General features: G+C 46.9%; 1 protein-coding gene across 2 annotated transcripts in view; it reads right to left on the reverse strand.

The window, feature by feature from the left end:
- Rab11fip3 (RAB11 family interacting protein 3) overlaps positions 1-21769 on the reverse strand; it is an 85512-nt gene that overhangs the window by 38240 nt on the left and 25503 nt on the right. For both annotated transcript variants that reach the window (XM_052758803.1, XM_052758802.1), the window contains exon 2: positions 4476-4569. In XM_052758803.1, the coding sequence (XP_052614763.1) occupies positions 4476-4569 (94 nt within the window). The remainder of the gene's footprint in view (positions 1-4475; positions 4570-21769) is intronic.

Consider the following 21769-nt stretch of genomic DNA (forward strand, 5'->3'; position numbering starts at 1 on the left):
TGTACTGTATCTATCTGCTACAACTCTACAAAGCAGCGCTTTCAGAGGCGGGTGTGCCACACCTGTCTGTCATTCTACCTCTTGAAGGCTAACGTAGAATTGCTGTGAGTTCACGGCCACCATGGGCTACACAGTCAACAACCAAGCTAGCCAAGGCTGCAGAGTAAGACCCTGTCGCAGACAAACAGCCTCGGTGGGAGGGGGGGCTCACCTGTAGTTCTAGCACTTGGCAGATAGAGACAGAAGGATCAAAAGTGCATCCTTGGCTACAGAGCGGTTTGAGGCCAATCTGGGCTACGTGAATTGTCAAAAACCACCAACCCAGGGCCGGGAATGGTGTGCACACATTTAATTCTAGCACTCGGGAAGCAGAGGAGGTGAATCTCTGTGAGTTCAAGGCCAGACTGCTCCACATAGCAAGTTTCAGGCCAGCCAGGGCTACAAAGTGAGACCCTGTCTCAAAACACCAACATGGAAAAGGAAACCAACCCAACAAGAAAGCAGAACCCCAGGCAAACGACAGGAACAGCACCAGGGTGGACAGGGCTTGGGTTTAACAGCTGGGATCTAGCAAAGACAGGCCGGGAGGTGGCTCCTCACAGAAGGCAGGAGAAGAAAGAGAGCTGTGGAGAGGCAGAAGAAGCTAGCGGCTTCACTGAGACCAGCTTGCCCCCTTCTCAGGCAGAGGCCAAGAAAGGACACAGGACACCCTAGTGGCTATAATCAGCCTAGGAAAGGAAGGGGACACAGTAAGTTCAGGAATGAGTCTCATCTGTCATACTGAGGTAGAATTGGGGTGATAAGTCATTCTCAGACAACTGTTTTCTGTCACCAGAGATTTAAAAACATCTACATGTTCCTTTAGTCATGAAACCAAGACCCAGGCACTCAGAAGAGAGCCAAGGTCATCAGTCAGCAAGCCCTCCTACAGGGAGAAGCTGACTCTGAAGAGCACAGAAGGCCAGAGAAGAGGGGCCAAGTCAAGATAAAAGGACACCCCACAACAGCGAGCTCACCACTGCACATTAACTCAGGTCCAGCAGAACATACTAACGAGCAGCCACGGAGGAATCATCTTACACAGACAACTCTTGCTATACAGATTCTTCCCACCTACCCACAGCCCCAGCTGCTCTTCCTCCAGCCTGAAGAGGTTTGTGCAGTCACCTACTCAAATCTGAGCAAACCAATGACCTCTCCCTGATTCACCCTGACAGGGTTCTGAGGGTACAAACAGCACAGCTCCCTCCCTTAGATGGTACAAAGGAGACTTCTCAGCCTGACAAGCAGAGACCGGGAACACTGATGAGCTAAGTGCTCTGCGCCTCTGTGGTTCTACTCTAGATCTATAATGAAATGGGCAGTCATGACAAAGAATTGCCCATTTCCCACAAGACATTCAGCGTGACAGCTGTTACACGTTTCGTGTGAACTTGTCACACGTGTCCATGGCTGGAGGATCCACGTGAAAGGCTGGTGGTGACAAGCAGCCCACCATGCTTGCCACTACGGCTGCTGTCTCACTTCCCACCACATTCCCAGACACTTTCCATGAGCTTTAGGGTGTTGGGGGGCGGGGATCTTTGAGGCAGTCACACACTGTAACCCATTATGAAGAACTGAGTACACAGATCACTATGGAGCTAGCCTCAAGCTCTTGGCAATCCTCCTGCCTCAGCCTCCCATATGCTTAGATTACAGGCAGTTGCCATCAGTCCTAGTTTAATGTCAAGATTTTAACAAACATTTAAAAATCAACATAAAAAAAAATAACTGATGGGGCTGGAGAGATGGCTCAAAGGTTAAGAGCACTGACTGCTCTTCCAGAGGTCCTGAGTTCAATTCTCAGAAACCACGCAGTGGCTCACAACCATTCCTAATGAGATCTGATGCCCTCTTCTGGTGTGCAGGGATATATGCAGACAGAACACTGTATACATAATAAATAAATAAATCTTAAAAAAAAAACAAAACAACTGATGGGTAAAGAAATCATGAAGGGGATGCAGGGGTTCTGACGCCCTCTTCTGGCCACCATGGGTACCTGAACTCACAGGCACATACCTACACTCATATACACATAAATACTTAACTAAAATAAATAAATAAATAATAAATAAATAAATAAATCTTAAAAAAAAAAAGTAGTCGCGCGGTGGTGGCTCTATGCCTTTAATCCCAGCACTTGGGAGGCAGAGGCAGGTGGAGCTCTATGAGTTTGAAACCAGCCTGGTCTACAGAGCGAGTTCCAGGACAGGCTCCAAAGCTACACAGAGAAACATTGTCTCCGGGGGGGGGGGGGGGGGGAAAAAAAAAAAGAAAACCTAATTACTTGCAATCGCTTACTTATAAGTCAAGTTAATACAAAGGGCTCAGTCTGCCGATGCTCAGTCTTGGGGACTACGCAGTATCCTGGCTGTTTGTTATCTCATCCTTCAGTGAACTTACCTCACTCCCTCCCAAGGCCCCTGTGCTCAGCTCTGCTCACTCACTTGCCTACCTCTCCCCAAGTCCTATTCCCTGGGAAAATCACTGGACTGTCACTATGGCCCTCCTTCCTGTCTATCCCCATCACACAGGCTGGCTTGCTACTGACCTGGATCAGGCATCCCTTACCTGGTAATCATGCTTTCCTTTCTCTCTCCTGCTCCTCCCTGGAGAGGGCTGGCCTGCATGGTAGCCTCAGCTCCTGCCTACTGCCTAGACAACAGTGGGAACATCCATTGGTCTCACTTTGAGGCTGACTCACAATATTATCCCTAGGGGCTGGCTCCATAACAGATAAAACATAGCAACTTCTCTCGACCCATTTGAGGACTCAGTCCTAAGTAACAATGTCAGCAATAATTTGGGGTGGTAACAGACAAAACAGCTGCTGAGACCTGAGGTCCAAGGGTATCCTCAGACCTGATCTCACCAGGTGACTATGGACCCTTGATGTGCAAGAAGGCAAAAAGCCTGCAGTTGACATACCCCAGCACCATCAACCCCATACCTTCTGGCAGGTGATAGAGAAATGAAAAACTCTGTTTTGTTTTGTTTTTTTCTGAGACAGGGTTTTTCTGTGTAGCCTTGGCTATCCTGGACTCTTTCTGGAGACCAGGCTGGCTTCAAACTCACAGAGATCAGACTGCCTCTGCCATCCAAGTGCTGGGATTTAAGGTATGAGCTACTACCGCCTGGTTGAAAAGCTCCATTCATAGTTGCAGAATTTGAGTCAAAAGGACAATAGATGGGCTAATTGGTGGGTGTAAATGGCATGTCCACTGTGAAGACACTATATATATACCCAGCACACACCCAGAGCCTAGGCACAGGATGCAAAGCTAGGAAAACATGTATCTACACAAAAGCTCGTACACAGACATTCTTCAAACCTACTCAAACATTCCAGAACTTAGATAAGCGGTTGCCTCATCACAGTAGGCCACCATTCCACATCAGAAAACAGCCATGGCCACATGCAAACCATAGGTGGATCCAAGAGGCACACTGAGGGGAAGAAGTCAGATATATACAGGACACATTTGCAGGAAAACTGAAGAATTCATGTACAGGAACAGAAAACAGCATAGGGTTGATAAAAAGGTAGGAGGGATGGAGAGATGGCTCAGTGGTTAAGAGCACTGGCTGCTCTTCCAGAGGACCCAGGCTCAATTCCCAGCACCCACATGGCAGCTCACAACTGTCTATAGCTCCAGTTCAAGGGGACTGGCATCCTCACACAGACATACATGCAGGCAAAAACCAATGCACACAGAATAAAATAAATCTAAAAAAAAAAAAAAAAAGGGAGGGACTTGTCATGACGGTCTTATCAGAGATTTGAGAATCAAGCTCAGGAATCTGTGACAACTCACTGCTACACTCAAGATTTGCACATTTCACAGTAGGTGCATTTTTGCTTTAAAACAAAAGCCTCTGAACAAATGCTCAACTCTAGATGATGATCAGGATGCACACCAGAGCATTAGTGGGAAGTGCACAGTATGATGAGTTGAATGCATCCCACTGAGAAGATGGCCTGAGGACAATGGATGGAGGGATGAATGGGGGGCACACACCGAGCACAGAGCAAGCTCCTCTCAGTATGGCACGCGTGGGGAATACATAACAACTAACTTCTTTCAGCTTCGCTTTTTAGTTTTCCCTCATAAAACGCTGGGGAAGGAAAGTAGCTCTCCACACTGTAAATAAGCAGCTGAGAGCCTTTCAACCATGGAGGGCAGGATTAGAACAAACAGGGAAGAGGAGAATATCTGCAACACCAAATGTTTGCGAGTCCAAGAAGTGATGGCCTAAGACAGGGGTTATGGTGCCCATCTTTAATCCTGGCACTTGGGAAGCAGAGGCAGGTGGATCTCTGTGGGTTCAGACCAGCCCACATAGAGCTACACAGTGGCTGGGTCAGAATGGACAGTTACAGAACGCTGAGGAGAAAGGTAGCGGGCACAGCGAGGGGCTAACTGACCTACCTCCATTTCTGATGGCCACAATCCCTTGGTGAAAGTCTTCAAAACTGATCACACCAAGCCCACTCGGGTCCAGGTATTGAGTTAAGTCCTTCACCTGCAATGGGCAAATGAGAATGTGTTACCCACAGGCTCCACAGTTGGCAGGGGACAGCGGGCACTGACCCCTTTTACCATCTACAAAGCAGCAACTTGTTCACACGGTTCCGAGCTCAAGAGCCCCTGATACTTCCGAGCAAGGAAGCAGAGGCATCCACTGCAAGTGCTCCAGCCACAGGGGAGAGAGCCATCCTGGAGGAATCTGCCAGTAGCCCTGAGCGTTCTTAACCTTGGGAATAACATCCTGGTTCTCAGAGTCGACAACTGAGCTCCCCTGGTAGGAAAAATCAGGAGTTTGAAGTTTTAGGGACTGTTCTAGCATGTTCTTAGTGAGATGGGTTCCTCAGCAGTGGAAAATAACCAAGGCAGATAGACCCCTGACATCATCACTCTCTCAAAGGCAGAAAGATAACCCACACGTGCGTGCTACAATGGACGCAGCTTTTTCCAAAGAAGCCTTAATTATATTGTCAAGGATGAGTTGAATGTCATCAAAATGTAAAACTTCGGCGAGCAGGATGGGTAGAGGCAGTAGTAGAGGACTATGGAAAATCAATGCCAGCCTGGGCTACACAATGAGCTGGGCTACAGAGAAGACCCAACTCAGAGAAGGGGGAAAACCTGCTTCAAGTACAACATTAATAAAACCAAAAGACATGGCAAAGACTAGGTGAACGGATTTGCAAACACGTATGAAGACTTGAATCTAGAATATACAAATAAATCCTAACTGTAAAGGAAAACAGTGAGACCTCTACAGACAGAGGTGGAAAGATGGGTGAGTCCCCGGTAAAAGGCTGGCCGCGAAAGAAAGCACGAGGACAGAAGTTCCATCCCTAGCACCCAGCCCCCACATACAAAGTAAGGTGCAGCCGCACACCTGTAGCCCTGGGCTGGGGAAGCAGAAACAGGAGGGCTCTGGGGCTCACTGGCCAGTCTCGCCAAATTGGTGAGCTCCAGGGTCAGGAAGAGACCCTGTCTCAGACTTAGGGCGGCAGAGCCGGGGAGATGGGTCCACAGGCACAGATGCTTGCTAAGTAGCATGAGGACCTGAATTTAATCCCTAGCATCCATGCAAAAGCTGGACATGACTGCACACACCTGTAACCCCAGTGCCGGGGCTGAGCAGGGTCAGGAGGCTCACTGGGGCTCACTGGCTGCCAGCCTAACTCCAGACTCAGGGGCAGACTCTGTCTCATGGAAAGAGGTGACGAGTATAGAGCAGGACATCGGGACGTCAAGTCCTCCTCTGGCCTCCATGTGCATGCATGTGCATACACACATACACGACACACACACAGGCATCACATATAAAAACAAACAAATAAACAAACAAAAAAACAGAGAGAGAGAGGGAGAGTTGGGGAGGGAGGGAGCGACGAAGAGAGAGGAAGATAATCAAGACAACCTCTGGCCTCCACACACGTGCACATGCAACCACATATACACATACAAACATGCACATACAAAAATAAACAAGCAAACGCAAAAATTTAGGTGTACTAATACACACCTATCATCCCAGCTCTTGGGAAGCTGAAGCAGGATAACTAACTACCTGAGTCCAGGAGTTCTAAGTTAGGCTGGACAACACAGTGTCTTGAAAACACATACACAACTGGCATACACACACATAAAAAGACAGTCAGTGTTCTTAGTCACGCCGAGGATGAGAACTAGAAATGCAAGGAGATGAACTACAGAGTGGTGGAGGGTCTGACGACAGGGAGGCCCTGGCTGGGAGGTGGAAGTGTAAAAACGATACTACAGCATCCGCTGCACCGATCTTACCGACTTCCTAGAAACCCTGAACCGCACATGTAAGGGTGGCAACTCCGTGGTACATAAATCATATCCCCAAGTCCTTAAAAACAACAAAGGAGCTAACAAGGAACCAAGAAAAAGACAAATATGCCAGCAACATGGCTCAGTAGATAAAAACGCTCATCACCAAGCCTGATGGCCCGAGTCTGCTCTCCATGGTACAAAGACAACTAACACCCTCAAGTTGTTCTGACCTCCACACACATGCCCTGGCGCGCGCGCACACACACACACACACACACACACACACACACACACACACACACATACACGGAAACGCATGCACAGACACAATATACAACAAGATGCTTTTTAATTTTAAGATAAATCTTGAAGTGAGGCACACAATATCCAACAGAAGCCCCAGAGAAGAAAATTAAAGCAAAGAAACAGACAGATACTGAAAACACTCAAGGAAAACGTCCTAGGATTAAACAAAACAGTAATACAGCACTCGGGAGGCAGAGGCAGGCAGATCTCTGAGTGCCAGGCCAGCCTGGTCTACAGAGCACGTTCCAGGACAGTCAGGGCTACACAGAGAAACCCTGACTCAAGAAACCAAACAAAAGACAATTAGGGCTAGAGAGATGGATCTGTGGTTACAAGAGCACACTCTTGTAGGAGACCCGGATCCAGCCACGTCCCATGGCTCACAGCCACCTGTAACACTAGCTCCAGGGGATCTGTTACCTTCTTGTCCGCTGAGGGGCACCCGCCCACATACATGTGGCACATACACACACATACAAATACATAGTCTTTATTTCATTTCATTTTTTATTTTTTGAGACAGGGTTTCTCTGATCCCTGACTGTCCTGGAACTTTCTCTGAAGACCAGGTTGGCCTTGAACTCTCAGAGATCCCCCTGTCTCTGCCTCCTGAATGCTGGGACTAAAAGTGTGTGCCACCACAGCCCAGCGAAATACATAATCTTAAAATCATTTTTTAAAATTAATTAGGCATTGAAAGCACAAAACTAGGTACCTACAAACATCAAAGATCTACTCCAAGACTTAGTCTGTGAAATATTTGGACTTCAAAGAAAAAAAATCATTTAAACAGCTGCACAAAAATCAGGTGCCTTCCTAAGGGAGAAAGCTAGATTATCACTAAGCTTTGGAAAAGCATGTCAAGTAACAGACATTCGAATTCCACCATTCCAAGTGCTGCTAAAAGCTGGAATCCTTTAAGAAAGAACTGAAAGATGGACTAGGCGTGGTGACACACCAAGGCACAGGCAGGTGAATCTCTGTGAGTTCGAGGTCAGCCTGGTCTACAGAGTGAGTTCCAGGACAGCCAAGGCTACACAGAGAAACCTTGTTATGAAAAAAAGAAGAGGAGGAGAAGGAGGAGGAGGAGGAGGAGGAGGAGGAGGAGGAGGAGGAGGAGGGGGAAGAAGAAAGAATTCAAAGATGATTAAAATTGACTGCAGATGCTAGGCAAGCACCATATACCACAGACTGGGTGATCTACAGGAACAGAAGCCTCTCTCTCCTACACTAGGCTGGAGCCCCAAGATGGGGGTGCCAGCATGAAGTACCTGGTGAGAGCTGTGTCTCCACAGGGCAGAGCCGCAAGGGGCAGCGCTGCCCCTTCCACACAGGTGAGTCCTATGTCAGGACTCACCTCCTGAAGAGCTCACTTCTCAGCAACCATGGAAGGCAGTCAGATCAAGGCACAATCCTGAATCTGAATTGTAGTGTCACTATGAATTCAGAAGATATTTAAAAAAAAAAAAAAAAGCTGGGTGAGGCCTGTAATCCCAGCTATTCCAGAGGCAGAGGCCAGAAGATCACAAATTCAAGGCCTGACTGGATGACACAGTCAGTTCAAGGCCAGCCTGAGCAACTTCCTAAGACTGTGTCTCAAAATAAACAGACAGCTAGTGAGATGGCTCAGTGGGCAGAGGCGCTGGCACACAAGGTCTGAGCACACGAGTTCAATCCTTAGGTCAAGGCAGAGAGACAACTTCCAAGAGTTGTCCTGTAACTGCCTCACACAGGCCACGGGGCACACAAATATGTGAGCGCGCACGTGTGCACACACACACACACACACACACACACACACACACACATACACACACACACACTCACAGATGCATGCATGCGTGGACATGCACACTAAAAAGAATTAGTTAATTAAAAAATAGCCTGGGAGTGTGGCTTAGTGGTAGAGTACTTGTCCAGCATGTTCAAGGCCCTGAGTTCAATCCCCAGTATCGAAAAAAACAAACAAACAAATAAATAAATAAATCAGAGTTAGTTTGCTGGGCGGTGGTGGCGCACGCCTTTAATCCCAGCACTCGGGAGGCAGAGCCAGGCGGATCTCTGTGAGTTCGAGGCCAGCCTGGGCTACCAAGTGAGTTCCAGGAAAGGCGCAAAGCTACACAGAGAAACCCTGTCTCGAAAAACCAAAAAACAAAAACAGAGTTAGTTTAAAAAAAGAAAAAGATCAAAAGTGGAACCAACTGTGGCCATGGGGAGAGAAAGGCTGAAAGCCTTGGAGGACTAGGAGTTCAAAGTTCTACAGCACAAGTTCAAGGCCAGTCTGGGTTATATGACTGTTTAAGAGATTTATTTATTTATTATGTATACAACATTCTGCCTGCATGTATCCCTGCAGGCCAGGAGAGGGCACCAGATCTCATTATAGATGGCTGTGAGCCACCATGTGGTTGCTGGGAATTGAACTCAGGACCTCTGGAAGAACAGCCAGTGTTCTCAACCTCTGAGCCATCTCTCCAGCCCTATATGACTGTTTCAAAAGAAAAAATGCAAAGGAAGGGGCTGTGGCTCACTTTTTGTAGCTGTGACCATGGTTTGGAATTACCTCAAGGGCACTGTGTGAGAGAAGTGGAGCATTAGGAGCCTGGAAGGAAACGCCCAGCTGCGGCGTTTCTCAAGGAAGCAAGATCGACCGTGTGATGCTGCAACCGCGCCAGCTGAGTGTGGAGCCCAGCCACACGACTGAGAACAGAGCGGCTATCCAAGACCACGGGAGTCTGTCAAGAGGCTTCCTTCCAGAACCTTCCCAAACAAGAGTTCAGTCAAGAACAACAACTGCACCAAACATCAGGTGTGCCTCAGTCCGCGTGCAAAATGGAGAGAGACCAGTTCACTGTGTGAAAACCAGCAGAACAGAAGAGGCTGCAGCCTGTCCGCCCTGAGCAGGCAGTGCCACACCGAGCAGCAGGTGGTGCTAGCCAGCCCTTCTGACACCAGTGACAGCCCCAACAGCACCACCTCCTGTCCCTAACCAAGTAGCCAGAGCTAGGACTCAGAACCAGACGTCTGAGTCAAGCAACAGGAAACAGACCAAAGGAACGCTAGTCTACATCCTAGGGACGCAAATTCAGCCTGTGAGAAGTTTGACAGACAGAAAATCAACTGATTTCCACAAGACAAACAGAGACATGTGGCACTTTCACGATATGGACCCAAACGAGCACAGTTGAAAACCACAGAGAAGACCTGGGGAGCTGGCTCAGTGGGGAGGGCAGAGAGGGCTGGTTATGTAAACACAAGAACCTGAGTTTGCTCTCCCACACCCAAACTATAAAAATGCAGAGCACAACAGCATGCGCCTATAATTCCAGCACGAGAATCAGAGACAAGAGGAACCCTGGGGATTGCTGGCCAGCCAGTCTAGCTGAATCAGCAAGCTTAGGTGGAGCGCCATTGAGAAAGACACCCAATGTTAACCTGGGGCCCCCACTCAAGCACACACCTAAAGGAGGCTAGAAATTTGAGTACTCACTGAATCTGGATGACATGGAGCTGCTATCAATTGTTATGGATTTGGCAATATTTTAGAGCACTGCTTTCTATATATACTTACTGATACATCTGGAGATACTTCAAAATTCAGGAGCTGAAGTTGTACCTTAATTGGTAGAGTGCTTGCCTAGCATTCTGGAAGTCCTGGGTTTCATGCCCAGCCAGGAGCGGTGGTGAATACCTTTAACGGCAGCACTTGGGAGGTGGAGGCAGGAGGATCAGGAGGAATACAAGGTCATCCAGGGCTACATAGTGAGTTGAGGCCAGTATGGGATATATGAGACATTTTATCTCAAAATTAAATAAACATATATTATTTAATACTTATATTTATAAATATATTTTCTATTCAATGTCTATATTTATTTAATACATTAGATATTATTTATCTAACATTGAATATTAACCTAATATTTAGACTAGATTAGTTATGTATTATATTAAATAAATACATAATATTAAATATTAGATTGCATATATTGGGGTAAGTACAGACACAACTGAATTTGCATGACCGAGTTTCGCAGGCAGGAGAGGGACCACTACTCTCCCCACTCAATACGGGTATGTACTCTTACATAAATAAAAGTTTCAAAATGAGGGAGGGGCACAAGATGGAGGGGAACACAGACTAAGCAGAAATTTATGCTCAGAGTGTAGGGAGGACAGCAAAGGAAGCCTCTAGGATGGTGGACACTTGTGGTGGTTTAAACAAGAACACGCCCCTTCTCATATAGTTGTGGCCTTGTTGGAAATGTGGCACTGGGGGTGGGCTTTCAGGTTATAAAAGCCCAAGCCACACACACACCCCTTTCTCCCTGCTACCTGAAATCAGGACATAGAACACTCAGCTACGTATCCAACACCATGTCTGCTTGCTTGGCGCCATGCTCTCCACCATGATGATCATGGGCTGAACTCTGAAACTGTAAGCCAGCCCCCAATTAAATGCTTTCTTTCATGAGTTGCCTTGGTCATGGTATCTCTTCACAGCAATAGAACAGTGATAATAACAGCACATGAATTAGGGATGAGGAAGTGTGTTTTAACCCTGTAGCTGCACTGGTCCTGGCTGAGGCCATACCCATCAATCCAAAGCCCAGACAGTGCCAGAACCTCCTCTGTTGGGTGGAGGGGCAAAGCAGTAAGCCACCAGAATATCTCACAGGAGCCTTGCCCAGGAGAATAGCAGGAAACCGAGATTCTACTGCCAACCAGGGCAAGGAGAGGACATTGCAGAGGCTGTTGGGGAGGTAGACCCAGCCTGAGAGGACAGGGCAATGGCACCACACATGGCACTTCGGACAAGCACCAAGCATCACCTTTGTTCCTCTTCACACCACCCTCTTCATGGCTGTATCTAGAGGACCTTAGGTGAGCCCAATAAGAACAGGAATGTCAGCAGGGTGCTGGTGGCGCACGCCTTTAATCCCAGTACTTGGGAGGCAGAGGCAGGTGGGTCTCTGAGTTCGAGGCCAGTCTGGTCTACAGAGTGAGTTCCAGGATAGCCAGGGCAACACAAAGAAACCATGTCCAAAAAACCAAAAACAAACAAACAAACAAAAACAGGAATGTCAAGTCACTAGACAGATAGCTGGAAAAAGAGGAGCAAGAATGGAGTTCACCTGCCCCATAGGGACACAAGATGAAGGAACAGGACAACAAAGCCAGCACCAAGGATGGTCAGAGCTCACAACCAAGGGCAGTGCAAGGAGTGATAGCTTAAGTGCAAATGAAGGGATGCCCAGCAGGGGGACAGTGGCAGAACTCTGAAGGGCGGGCATGTGGAAAAAAAGGGAAAAAGAAGACAGACAGTAGCAGAGACACAACGCCCCCGCCGCCGGGGGTCGGGGGTCGGATTCCAGCAGTATATCAAAGAGTGTTCAGTAGTCCATCACATGCCCCAGACCCAAAAGACAGGACAATCTCAAGAATCTAGACTTACGGGCACCAGGGAAGAGACCCTGAAGAAATCAGGCCATCATGTCTAGCCCAGCCACAATGCCACATGCAATTTCAAGACTCAAAATCGAATGACTAGGCAACAGTGCAAGTGTGTGTGTGTGTGTGTGTGTGTGTGTGTGTGTGTGTTTTGCCTGTTTGTATGAATGAGTACTGAGAGAAGAGTTACAGGCTGTCATAAGCCATGATTGAGTGCTGTGAATTGAACCCGGGTCTTCTGTAAGAGCAGACAGTGCTCTTAACTGCTGAGCCATCTCTCTAGTCCCAAAAGCTGATTTCTTGGATACAAATGAACAGAGGTATCAAATGCCTCCCTTCTTACTTGACAGAAGCCTTGATTCCTAAGCACAGAAGCCTGCTGCTTCCTGAAGGGCTATCTAATCCAGAACCACACTGGCCACTCTGTCCTTGAGAAATCCAAGAATATCAACAGCAAAGCTAACAGAACACCAAGTACTCTGGTGTTCATTCTAAAACCCTAGCCAAACACTTTAAAGCAAATCATTAACTAGGAGCAGGACCTTTTATATATTACTATGTTAGAATGCCCAAGAAGGAATGGACTATACTCTTCTTTATGACTTTTGGATGTTTTACTTTATTATTCATCTACTACTTTTTTTTTTTTTTTTTTTTTTTTTTTTTTTTTTTTGGTTTTTCGAGACAGGGTTTCTCTGTGTAGCTTTGCGCCTTTCCTGGAACTCACTCTGTAGCCCAGGCTGGCCTCGAACTCACAGAGATCTGCCTGTCTCTGCCTCCCGAGTGCTGGGATTAAAGGCATGCGCCACCACCGCCCGGCTTTCTACTACTTTAAAAAAAAAAGTTTATTTACTTTGAACAGAGTCACTCTACTATGTAGACCAAGCTGGCCTCAAACCTGCAGAGATTCTCCCTCTGCAGGTTCATCCCTGAGTGCAGAGGGAGGAGGACCGACATAGGCTCAGGACAGTCAGGGACACGTAGAGAGACACTGTGTCTCCGGGGAAAAAACAGAAAAAGGGCGCTACCATACTCAGCCTGAACAGTACACATTAAACAGTTTTTAAATTGAGGGCTGGAGAGATAGCTCAGTGGTTAAGAACACTGGCTGACCTTGCAGAGAACGTTGGAGGTTCAATTCTCAGGACCTACAAGACAGCTGACAACCCTCTCTAACTCTAGTTCCTGAGGGTCTGATGCCCTCTTTTAAAAAAAAAGATATGGCCGGGCGGTGGTGGCGCACGTCTTTAATCCCAGCACTCGGGAGGCAGAGGCAGGTGGATCTCTGTGAGTTCGAGGCCAGCCTGGGCTACAAAGTGAGTTCCAGGAAAGGCACAAAGCTACACAGAGAGACCCTGTCTCAAAAAAACAAAAAACAAAAACAAAAACAAAAAAAAAAAAAAAAAAAAAAGATATGACCTTACTATGTAGGAGCCTGTAACTAACTACAGACCAGGCTGGTCTCAACTCAGAGAAATCCTCCTGCCTCTGCCAGCTGAGTACTAGGATTAAAGGAATGTGCCACCACACCCACTATGAGTCCTTATCTTTTTTTTTCCAGAGCTGAGGACCGAACCCAGGGCCTTGCTCTTGCTAGGCAAACGCTCTACCACTGAGCTAAATCTCCAACCCCAAGTCCTTAGCTTTAAAAAAAAAAAAGGAGATTGAGGCTAGCCTGAGCTACATGGAGAGATCTAAACTCCAAAATCAAAACTCCATTTTAACTTTAAAATAATACTAATATTCAGCCAGGCAGTGGTGGCGCACACCTCCAGCACTATGGAGGCAGAGGCAGGAAAATCTATTTGAGTTTGAAGCCAGCTAGCTCCAAGACAGCCAGGGCTACACAGAGAAACTGTCTCAAACACAAACAAGCAAACAAAAAAGCACTGTATTCAGCCACCCACAGGTGCACTGGGTACAGGCACTTGTTGCCTGAACACTCATAATGGAAAGAACATCAGCTTCTAAAAGTGTCCTCTAACCTCTACACCTGTATCATGACAGACAGGCACACACAGAATATGAAACAGTTTTTTAAACTTTTCTTCATAATCTGGAGAGCAGATCAACTTCCCTGGACCCGAGGATGTTAAAGACTGTCTAATTTATTCAAACCCAGAGTGATATATTTGGTAGGCATCTTAGAAAAGTATGAGACTGAGAAGTTAACACACACTACCCCTTCCTGCAAAACCCAGCAAAGCTGGAAAATTAGTCAAGAAACAAAAACCAGAGCAAAAAAGTAAAGTATTAAAAAAATGAAACTTGAAGGATGGAGAGATGGCTCAGTGGTTAAGAGCACTGACTGCTTTTCCAGAGGACATGAGTTCAAGTCCCAGCAACCACATGGTAGCTCACAACTGTCTGTAACTCCAGGTCCAGGGGATCTGACAACCTCACACCAATGCACATAAAATTTTTAAAAGTAAATAAAATAAAACTTGAGGCCACCCCGCCTTTTGGATCATGGGTGGTGGGATCCAAACAGGCCAACCATGCCAGGCAGGACTATGATAAGCAAATAGATGATGGAGAGATGGGAAAATAGAAAACCAGAGAGCAGTGCCAGCAGAGTGGTACTGCACCTCCTCGGAAGGTCCGTCCACCACAGCACATGACGCCACTGGAGACCATGTTGGTGTCTGTGGTCCATGCTGCTGCCCCAGGTCACAAGGAAGCCTGAGTTCCTTGTGGGTGATGTCCTCAGGTTTTGCTGCCCCAGGGAGCCTTCTGGATGTGAATGGCATGTGTATTTAAAAGTAAATAAAATAAAACTTGAGGCCACCCCGCCTTTTGGATCATGGGTGGTGGGATCCAAACAGGCCAACCATGCCAGGCAGGACTATGATAAGCAAATAGATGATGGAGAGATGGGAAAATTGCTGCCCCAGGGAGCCTTTTGGATGTGAATGGCATGTGTAGTCACCAGAGACCACGTTGAGGCCCATGGTCCATGCAGCTACTGAGGTTCATGAGTGGATCAGAGGTCCTGATGCAGCCAGGGGCTGTGTTGATGTCTGTGGCCAATATTTCCACAGACATGTGGATGTACATGATCTGAGCTGCTGACTAAAGCCATGTAGATGTCCGAAGGCCATCCTAAGCTGGCCCTGCCCCTCAGGCGACTGGCCCCACCCCTAGCCAGCCAGAACCAGCTGTGGTTTGGGTGCAGCAGAGCTGGCCCTGCCCCTCAACAGCATGACATGGAGTTAGAGCTAGAGGGAAAGCTGGCCCCCACACAGGCCTGGGAGCAGGAGGGCTGGCCAGCCCGTCATCAGCTGCTACACAGCTCTCCACAGCTGGTGGCTTCTGGTGGGGGTGCAGGTAGAGAAAGACACACCTTTCCTTGAGGGACTTCTTTTCATCTTCTTCCATTCTTTTTTTTTTTGGGGGGGAGGTCATAAGTAAGAGGGACAGACTAGGGTGCATGATGTGAGATCCCCAAATAATCAATAAAAAAAAGGAAAAAAATAAAACCCAGCACCCCACAAGGACAGTCACAGACTCGGTAGGAGATGAAGCCACACTAAGACACACAAAACGCCACTGGTTCCTAAGCAGGAAAACCACAGAACTTACAGCACTCCTACTACAGAGGCTAAAACACAGCTCACGGACTGAGAACGAAGGGACCAGAACAAACACACTAGCCACGGTTCATGGGTGCCAGAGCTCTCTACGGAAAACTCACTGCAAGAAAAAAACATCCTCATGTTTGAATTTTGTTGTCATGAGCGGATCAAACTCTTCAACAAGATGTATTTTATCAGAAGCTAAGAGTCCCTGAGGACCCCTTTCTTCCTTCCTTTTTTTTTTTTTTGGTTGTTCGAGAGAATGTTTTTCTGTGTAGCTTTGGAGGCTGTCCTTACTCTGTAGATCAGGCTGGCCTTGAACTCAAAAAGACCCTCCTGCCTTTGCTTCCGAGTGCTGGGATAAAAGGCACGTGCTACCACTGCCCAGCTGAGGACACCTTACCTATCCATAAACTCCCCACTATATCAGCATGGGCAGGAGAGACACTCAGCTGTGGGGTATTTCTAAAGACTGCACTGAAGGGGTGGGACACAGTAAGCAGTGTCTGCCCAGTGTGCACAAGCCCTGCGTTAGATGCCCAGGACTCTATGAAACCAGGTATGGTGATTCAGCAGGCCTGTAATCTCAGCATTGGGGAGGTAGAGACAGATCAGGAAGTTCAAGGCCATTCTCAACTACAAAGTGAATCTAAACACACACACACACACACACACACACACACACACACACACACACACACACACACACACACACACCACAAAGCCTTCAGCCAGCTCATCTTGTTGCGCCCACTCTTCCTTCTAACAAGCTGCCAAAGCAGTTAAGCATGCACACAGCAGACTGTTCTGCTGTTCATCAGATGACATCACACACACCCTGAGCTGCACCAACCTGGTATCCACCAAGGACCAGAAGGGACTAGCACATCTAAATCCTCCTGATCACATCAACTCTCAAATCTGTTGATCACTTCAAGGTCTCCACTCCCCTGGTGTAGTTTATTGATATTTAGTCTGTAAGGTAAAAACTCAATTCCAAAGAAACACTCCTCGAATGGCATCAAAGCCTTTGGTTGAGTTCAGGCAAGCTGCAGGAAAGAGGTGTGAGGGCCAGTCCGGTTTCCCTCCTTGGGAGCTGCTCCTGCTTGAAGAGGCCTCTAGCTAACATTAAGTCCTGCTGATGCTCGGTTTTATGCCAGGCTTCTGCCAAGTCTCACCAGCTACTTACTAACCAAGTGACACAGCATTTCTCTTCAGCACTCTGCCGCCAAGGGCTGACAGGATGGGCACAAGGTGCAAAAATTGTACCTCTTGCAATGCTTTGAGTGAGAATGTCCCCCACAGACTCAGGTGTTTGGATAGACTTTAAGAGGGGTGGTCTTGCTGGAGAATGTCTGTCACATGAGACGGGCTTTGATGTTTCAAAGCCCCACGTCATCCATAGTGCTCTCTGCTTTCTGCCTGCTGTGAAATACATGAGCCGTCAGCTTTCAGTCTGCCATGGTAACCCTCGGGAACCATAAGCCTAAATAAACAGGGCCTTCTCTAAGTGCCCTGGTCAAGGTATTTCATCACAGCACAGAAAAGCAACTAATACATCTCTTAAACATTAGAGAAAGGAGAAGGAGCAAAGACAGACAGACAGACTTACTTCCTATAAAGTCTGGAGCCATGGGGAGTACAAATTAAGCCTTTCAGACTTGGTTAGTATTCTGAGACGTCATCATACTACACAGCCCAACCTGCCCTGGAACTCAGTGTCCTCCTTGTCAGCCTTCCTTCACATGCTGGGACTGTGAGTTTACAGGTATGCTTAGCATTCTTCAAAAAGTATTTTCTTGGCTGAGCAAGGTGGCATGTGTCTGTCATCCTGGGACTAAGGAGGTGAAGCTAGTAAGTATCTTAGGGGCTGGAGAGACGGCTCAGTGGTTAAGAGCACTGGCTATTCTTCCAGAGGTCCTGAGTTCAAATCCCAGCAACCAAAGGTGGCTCACAACTATCTGTAATGAGCTCTAGTGCCCTCTTCTGGCCTGTAGGGGCACATGCAGGCAGAATACTGTATACAAAATAAATAAGTTTTTTTTTGTTGTTGTTTGTTTTTTGTTTTTTCGAGACAGGGTTTCTCTGTGTAGCTTTGCGCCTTTCCTGGAACTCACTTGGTAGCCCAGGCTGGCCTCGAACTCACAGAGATCCGCCTGGCTCTGCCTCCCGAGTGCTGGGATTAAAGGCGTGCGCCACCACCACCACCACCACCACCACCACCACCACCACCACCTGGCTAAATAAGTATTTTTTAAAAAGAAGATAAGTGTCTTAGTTAGGTTTCTACTGCTGTGATGAAACACCATGACCAAAATCAACTTGGTTTGAAAGGGTCGATTTCATCTTAGAGCTTGAGTCCATCATTCAGGGAAGTCAGGACAGGAAGTGAAGCAGAGGGCATGGAGAGGTGCTGCTTACTAGCTTACTCTCCCAGCTTGCTCAGTCTGCTTTCTTAGAGCACCTGGGAAAATATGTTACAGACCAATCTTACACAAGCGTTTCCTCAACTGCGAGCCCTCTTCCCAAATGACTCCCGCTTGTGTCAAGCTGACATAAACCCAGCCAGCACACAAAGATTCCCTCAAGTTCCAAGGCAACAGAGTAGGGCTATGCAATAGTAGCACACGATCTCTGAGTTCAAGACCTGCCTGGTCTACAGAGAGTTCCAGGACAGCTAGGAATACACAGAGAAACCCTGTCTTGAAAAACAAAAAGAGGAAGAGACTGTCTCAAGCAAACAAGCAAACAAGACAGAAGAAAAGCAAGAGCATTTGAAGAGCTTTCTCCAGGTAAACAGAAACACTTTTAAAAAACTTGACTAGGCAGAGCTGGGCGTAGTTCATGCCTATAATCCCAGCACTTGGGAGGCAGAGACAGGCGGATCTCAGTGAGCTCGAGGCCAGCCGTCTACACAAGTGAGTTCCAGGACAGCCAAGACTATTATACAGAGAAACCCTGTCTTGAAAAACCAAAAAAAAAAAAAAAAAAAAAAAAAAAAAAGACATGCTCTGTGAACATAAAACAAAGACAACTAACCTCACTGGTTACAAGGTGCTACTAGGGAAAATGACATCATTAGAGCAAATCTGATGTCTATTTTCATGGCAACTTAAAGGCAATGTGTGTTTATTCCTAAACAAAGCTTGCCAGTAAGACAGGTAGGTTAAACACCGGAAGGTTTCCAACACAGTGTGCTCATTTGCAGCTCGGCTTTTCTCAGTACAAAAATAGCTCCCTGGATCACCACGCAGGGACATACCACCCCGACTGCCTGCAAGGATGAACTGATCAGGCTTGTAAGGATAAAACACTGTTTTACATGGAAAAAAGGCCACTCCAAGGGCCTGGAAAGAGGCTAATCACATTGGAGAACCCATCTACACCCAGGTGCTGAAAGGTCCCCAGCTGTCCCTGTCCTTCAGCAGGACTAAGCTACGAAGCAGTCAATGCTTGCCCTAAAATAACAAATGGGGTTTCTCTTACCAACAGGACCTGAAATTCAGCCAAAGGCCTCATCCAGCACCTCCCTTCAGTCTTCCCTTTTTAAATTACATCTTGTGTGTGCACACACGTGCCACAGCACCATGTGAAAGTCTGAGACTTTCAGGAATCGGTTCTCTCCTTCCACCATCTGGGTCCTGGAGATCAAACTCAGTTTGTCAGGCTTAGCAGCAAGTGTCTTTACCCACTGAGCCACCTTGCCACCCCATCTTCTGCATATAGCTCCACCTCCAGGGGATCCATGCCCCTCTGGCCTTTAATGATACCTTCATGTACACAGTGTAACAGACATACAAACACACACACACATAAATGCAGGCACAAATACAGATAGATAGATAGATAGATAGATAGATAGATAGATAGATAGATAGATGGATGGATGGATGAATAGATAAAGAGATAGAAATAGAGATATATAGACATATCTTTTAGGGGCTGGAGAGATGGCTCAGTTGTTAAAAGTGCTCTTCCAGAGATCTGGGATCAGTTCCCAGCACCCACATAGCAATTCCCAACTGTCTGTAACTCCAGTTCCATGGGACCCAATATGTGCACACGGTGCACATACATACATGAAATAAAAACTTGGACATAAAATAAAAATAAATCACTAAAAATAAAAAATAAAAAATAGCCGGGCGGTGGTGGCGCACGCCTTTAATCCCAGCACTCGGGAGGCAGAGCCAGGCGGATCTCTGTGAGTTCGAGGCCAGCCTGGGCTACCAAGTGAGTCCCAGGAAAGGCGCAAAGCTACACAGAGAAACCCTGTCTCGAAAAACCAAAAAAAAAAATAAAAATAAAATAAAAATAAAAAATAGCCAGGCAGTGGTGGCTGCATGCCTGCACTCAGGAGACAAAAGCAGACAGATCTGTGAGTTCAAGGCTAGCCTGGTATACAGAGTGAATTCCAGGACATCCAGGACTATACAGAGAAACCCTGTCTTGAAAAACAAAAAAAAAAAACAAAAGGCTGCTGCTCTTCCAGAAGACCTGGATTCAATTCCCATGACCCATAGCACTCACATGCCTGGTCACAACCATCTGTAACTCCAGGGGATCCAGCACCCTCTTCTGGCTTCTACAGATACCAGGCACACACTTGATACACAGACACGCAGGCAAAACACTAATAATAATAATAATAATAGTAATAATAATAAAAATAATAACAATAATTCTTGTTAAAAGGAAAAAGGTACCAAAGCCAGAGAAAGTGGCACGTGGTTGTACTCTCAGCATTCTAAAGGATCAGGAGCACAGGCTACATGTGAGTATGAGGCCAGCCTGGGCTACATGAGATCCTCTCTCAAACAAAACAAAATACAAAACCAGGATTAAGGCACCAAGAATGTCCAGGTGCCATGTAGCTTGCTAATTTCCTCACCAGTCAATGAGCTATAAAGATAGAGTGACCACTTCATAAAGGGCTTTTCATTCCAAGAATAGACGATGTGAAAGGCCCCCAGATCTGAGCACAACTGACTCCATGATGGAAGTGCCATTCAGGCCATAAAACTCAGCATGTAGACAATACCACCTGCTAAAATGAAAATAAAGACCTAATCCACCAAAGTCCATAGTTCTGGGAACGTCTCTAAATGTACTGACCTTGATTTTTAGCTTCTGTAGTTCCGTTTCTGGCTAACTGTTCTTGTTAACTGAAGTATGTCAACCCAGAATGTTTGTGTGTGTGTGTGTGTGTGTGTGTGTGTGTGTGTGTGTGTGCGCGCGCGCTTAAAAGCTCACCCTGAGAAATGTTAGGGGCTACAATAGGATCCCAAAACTCAGTGTGGTCACTGTGTGGCTAATAAAGATTTTGTATTGACTTAAACCCATGTCCATGCAGTCTTCTCTGGTAGATACCCCACAACAGAAAGCCTCAGCCTTTCTCTTTAGACTGTAAAGTAGATCAACCCACTTGAACAAGGATGACACTAAGTTAGTATACAAATGAAGGAGAATGAAGGGTCAAAATGTGGGTGGAGAAAGGGAAACCAACCTCACAGCTGACAGGACCCTCTGGGGAAAGCCCAACAAAGAAAGATCATGACCATTCTCTTGGGTCAGAAGGCCACCTAAAGAAACAGCAGGAGAAATCTGAGCTACTGTCCAGAGGCCACTTATCGTCATCAAACTCCCAGCTGGGTCAGCCACAGTCAGGGCTCAAATGTCTGCCTGTCCTCATGTCCCAATTAAAAAGACTAGTAATAATGAAAAGTGGAGATGTATTTAATATGGACACCCGGGGAGAAGGAACAAATGAAGGCATTCATTGACTCAAGTCCATCTTCAGAGTACTAACATGAAATTTAGGCTTCAACCGAGGCCAAGAGGTACGGATAACTAAGCAGTTAGCCAAATCCCCGTCTATCTTTGGCCCATTGTTGTCTTAGCTCAGATCCTCCAAGGTGGTCTAGTCCTGATAAACTGTTAGTCTCTAGAGGGGACACTGATTACTTCTGCTCAAGGGACATACAGTTGGTCCTCATGGACAACAACCCTCACAGGGGGAGAAGGGGTCTAAGATTCTGTTCTTCGTGAAATCCAAGGAACGAGGACTTGTTTACTGTG

Source organism: Peromyscus californicus, unplaced genomic scaffold (genome assembly GCF_007827085.1).
Source record: "Peromyscus californicus insignis strain IS unplaced genomic scaffold, ASM782708v3 Scaffold_3__1_contigs__length_106647218, whole genome shotgun sequence".
Taxonomy (NCBI): Eukaryota; Metazoa; Chordata; class Mammalia; order Rodentia; family Cricetidae; genus Peromyscus; species Peromyscus californicus.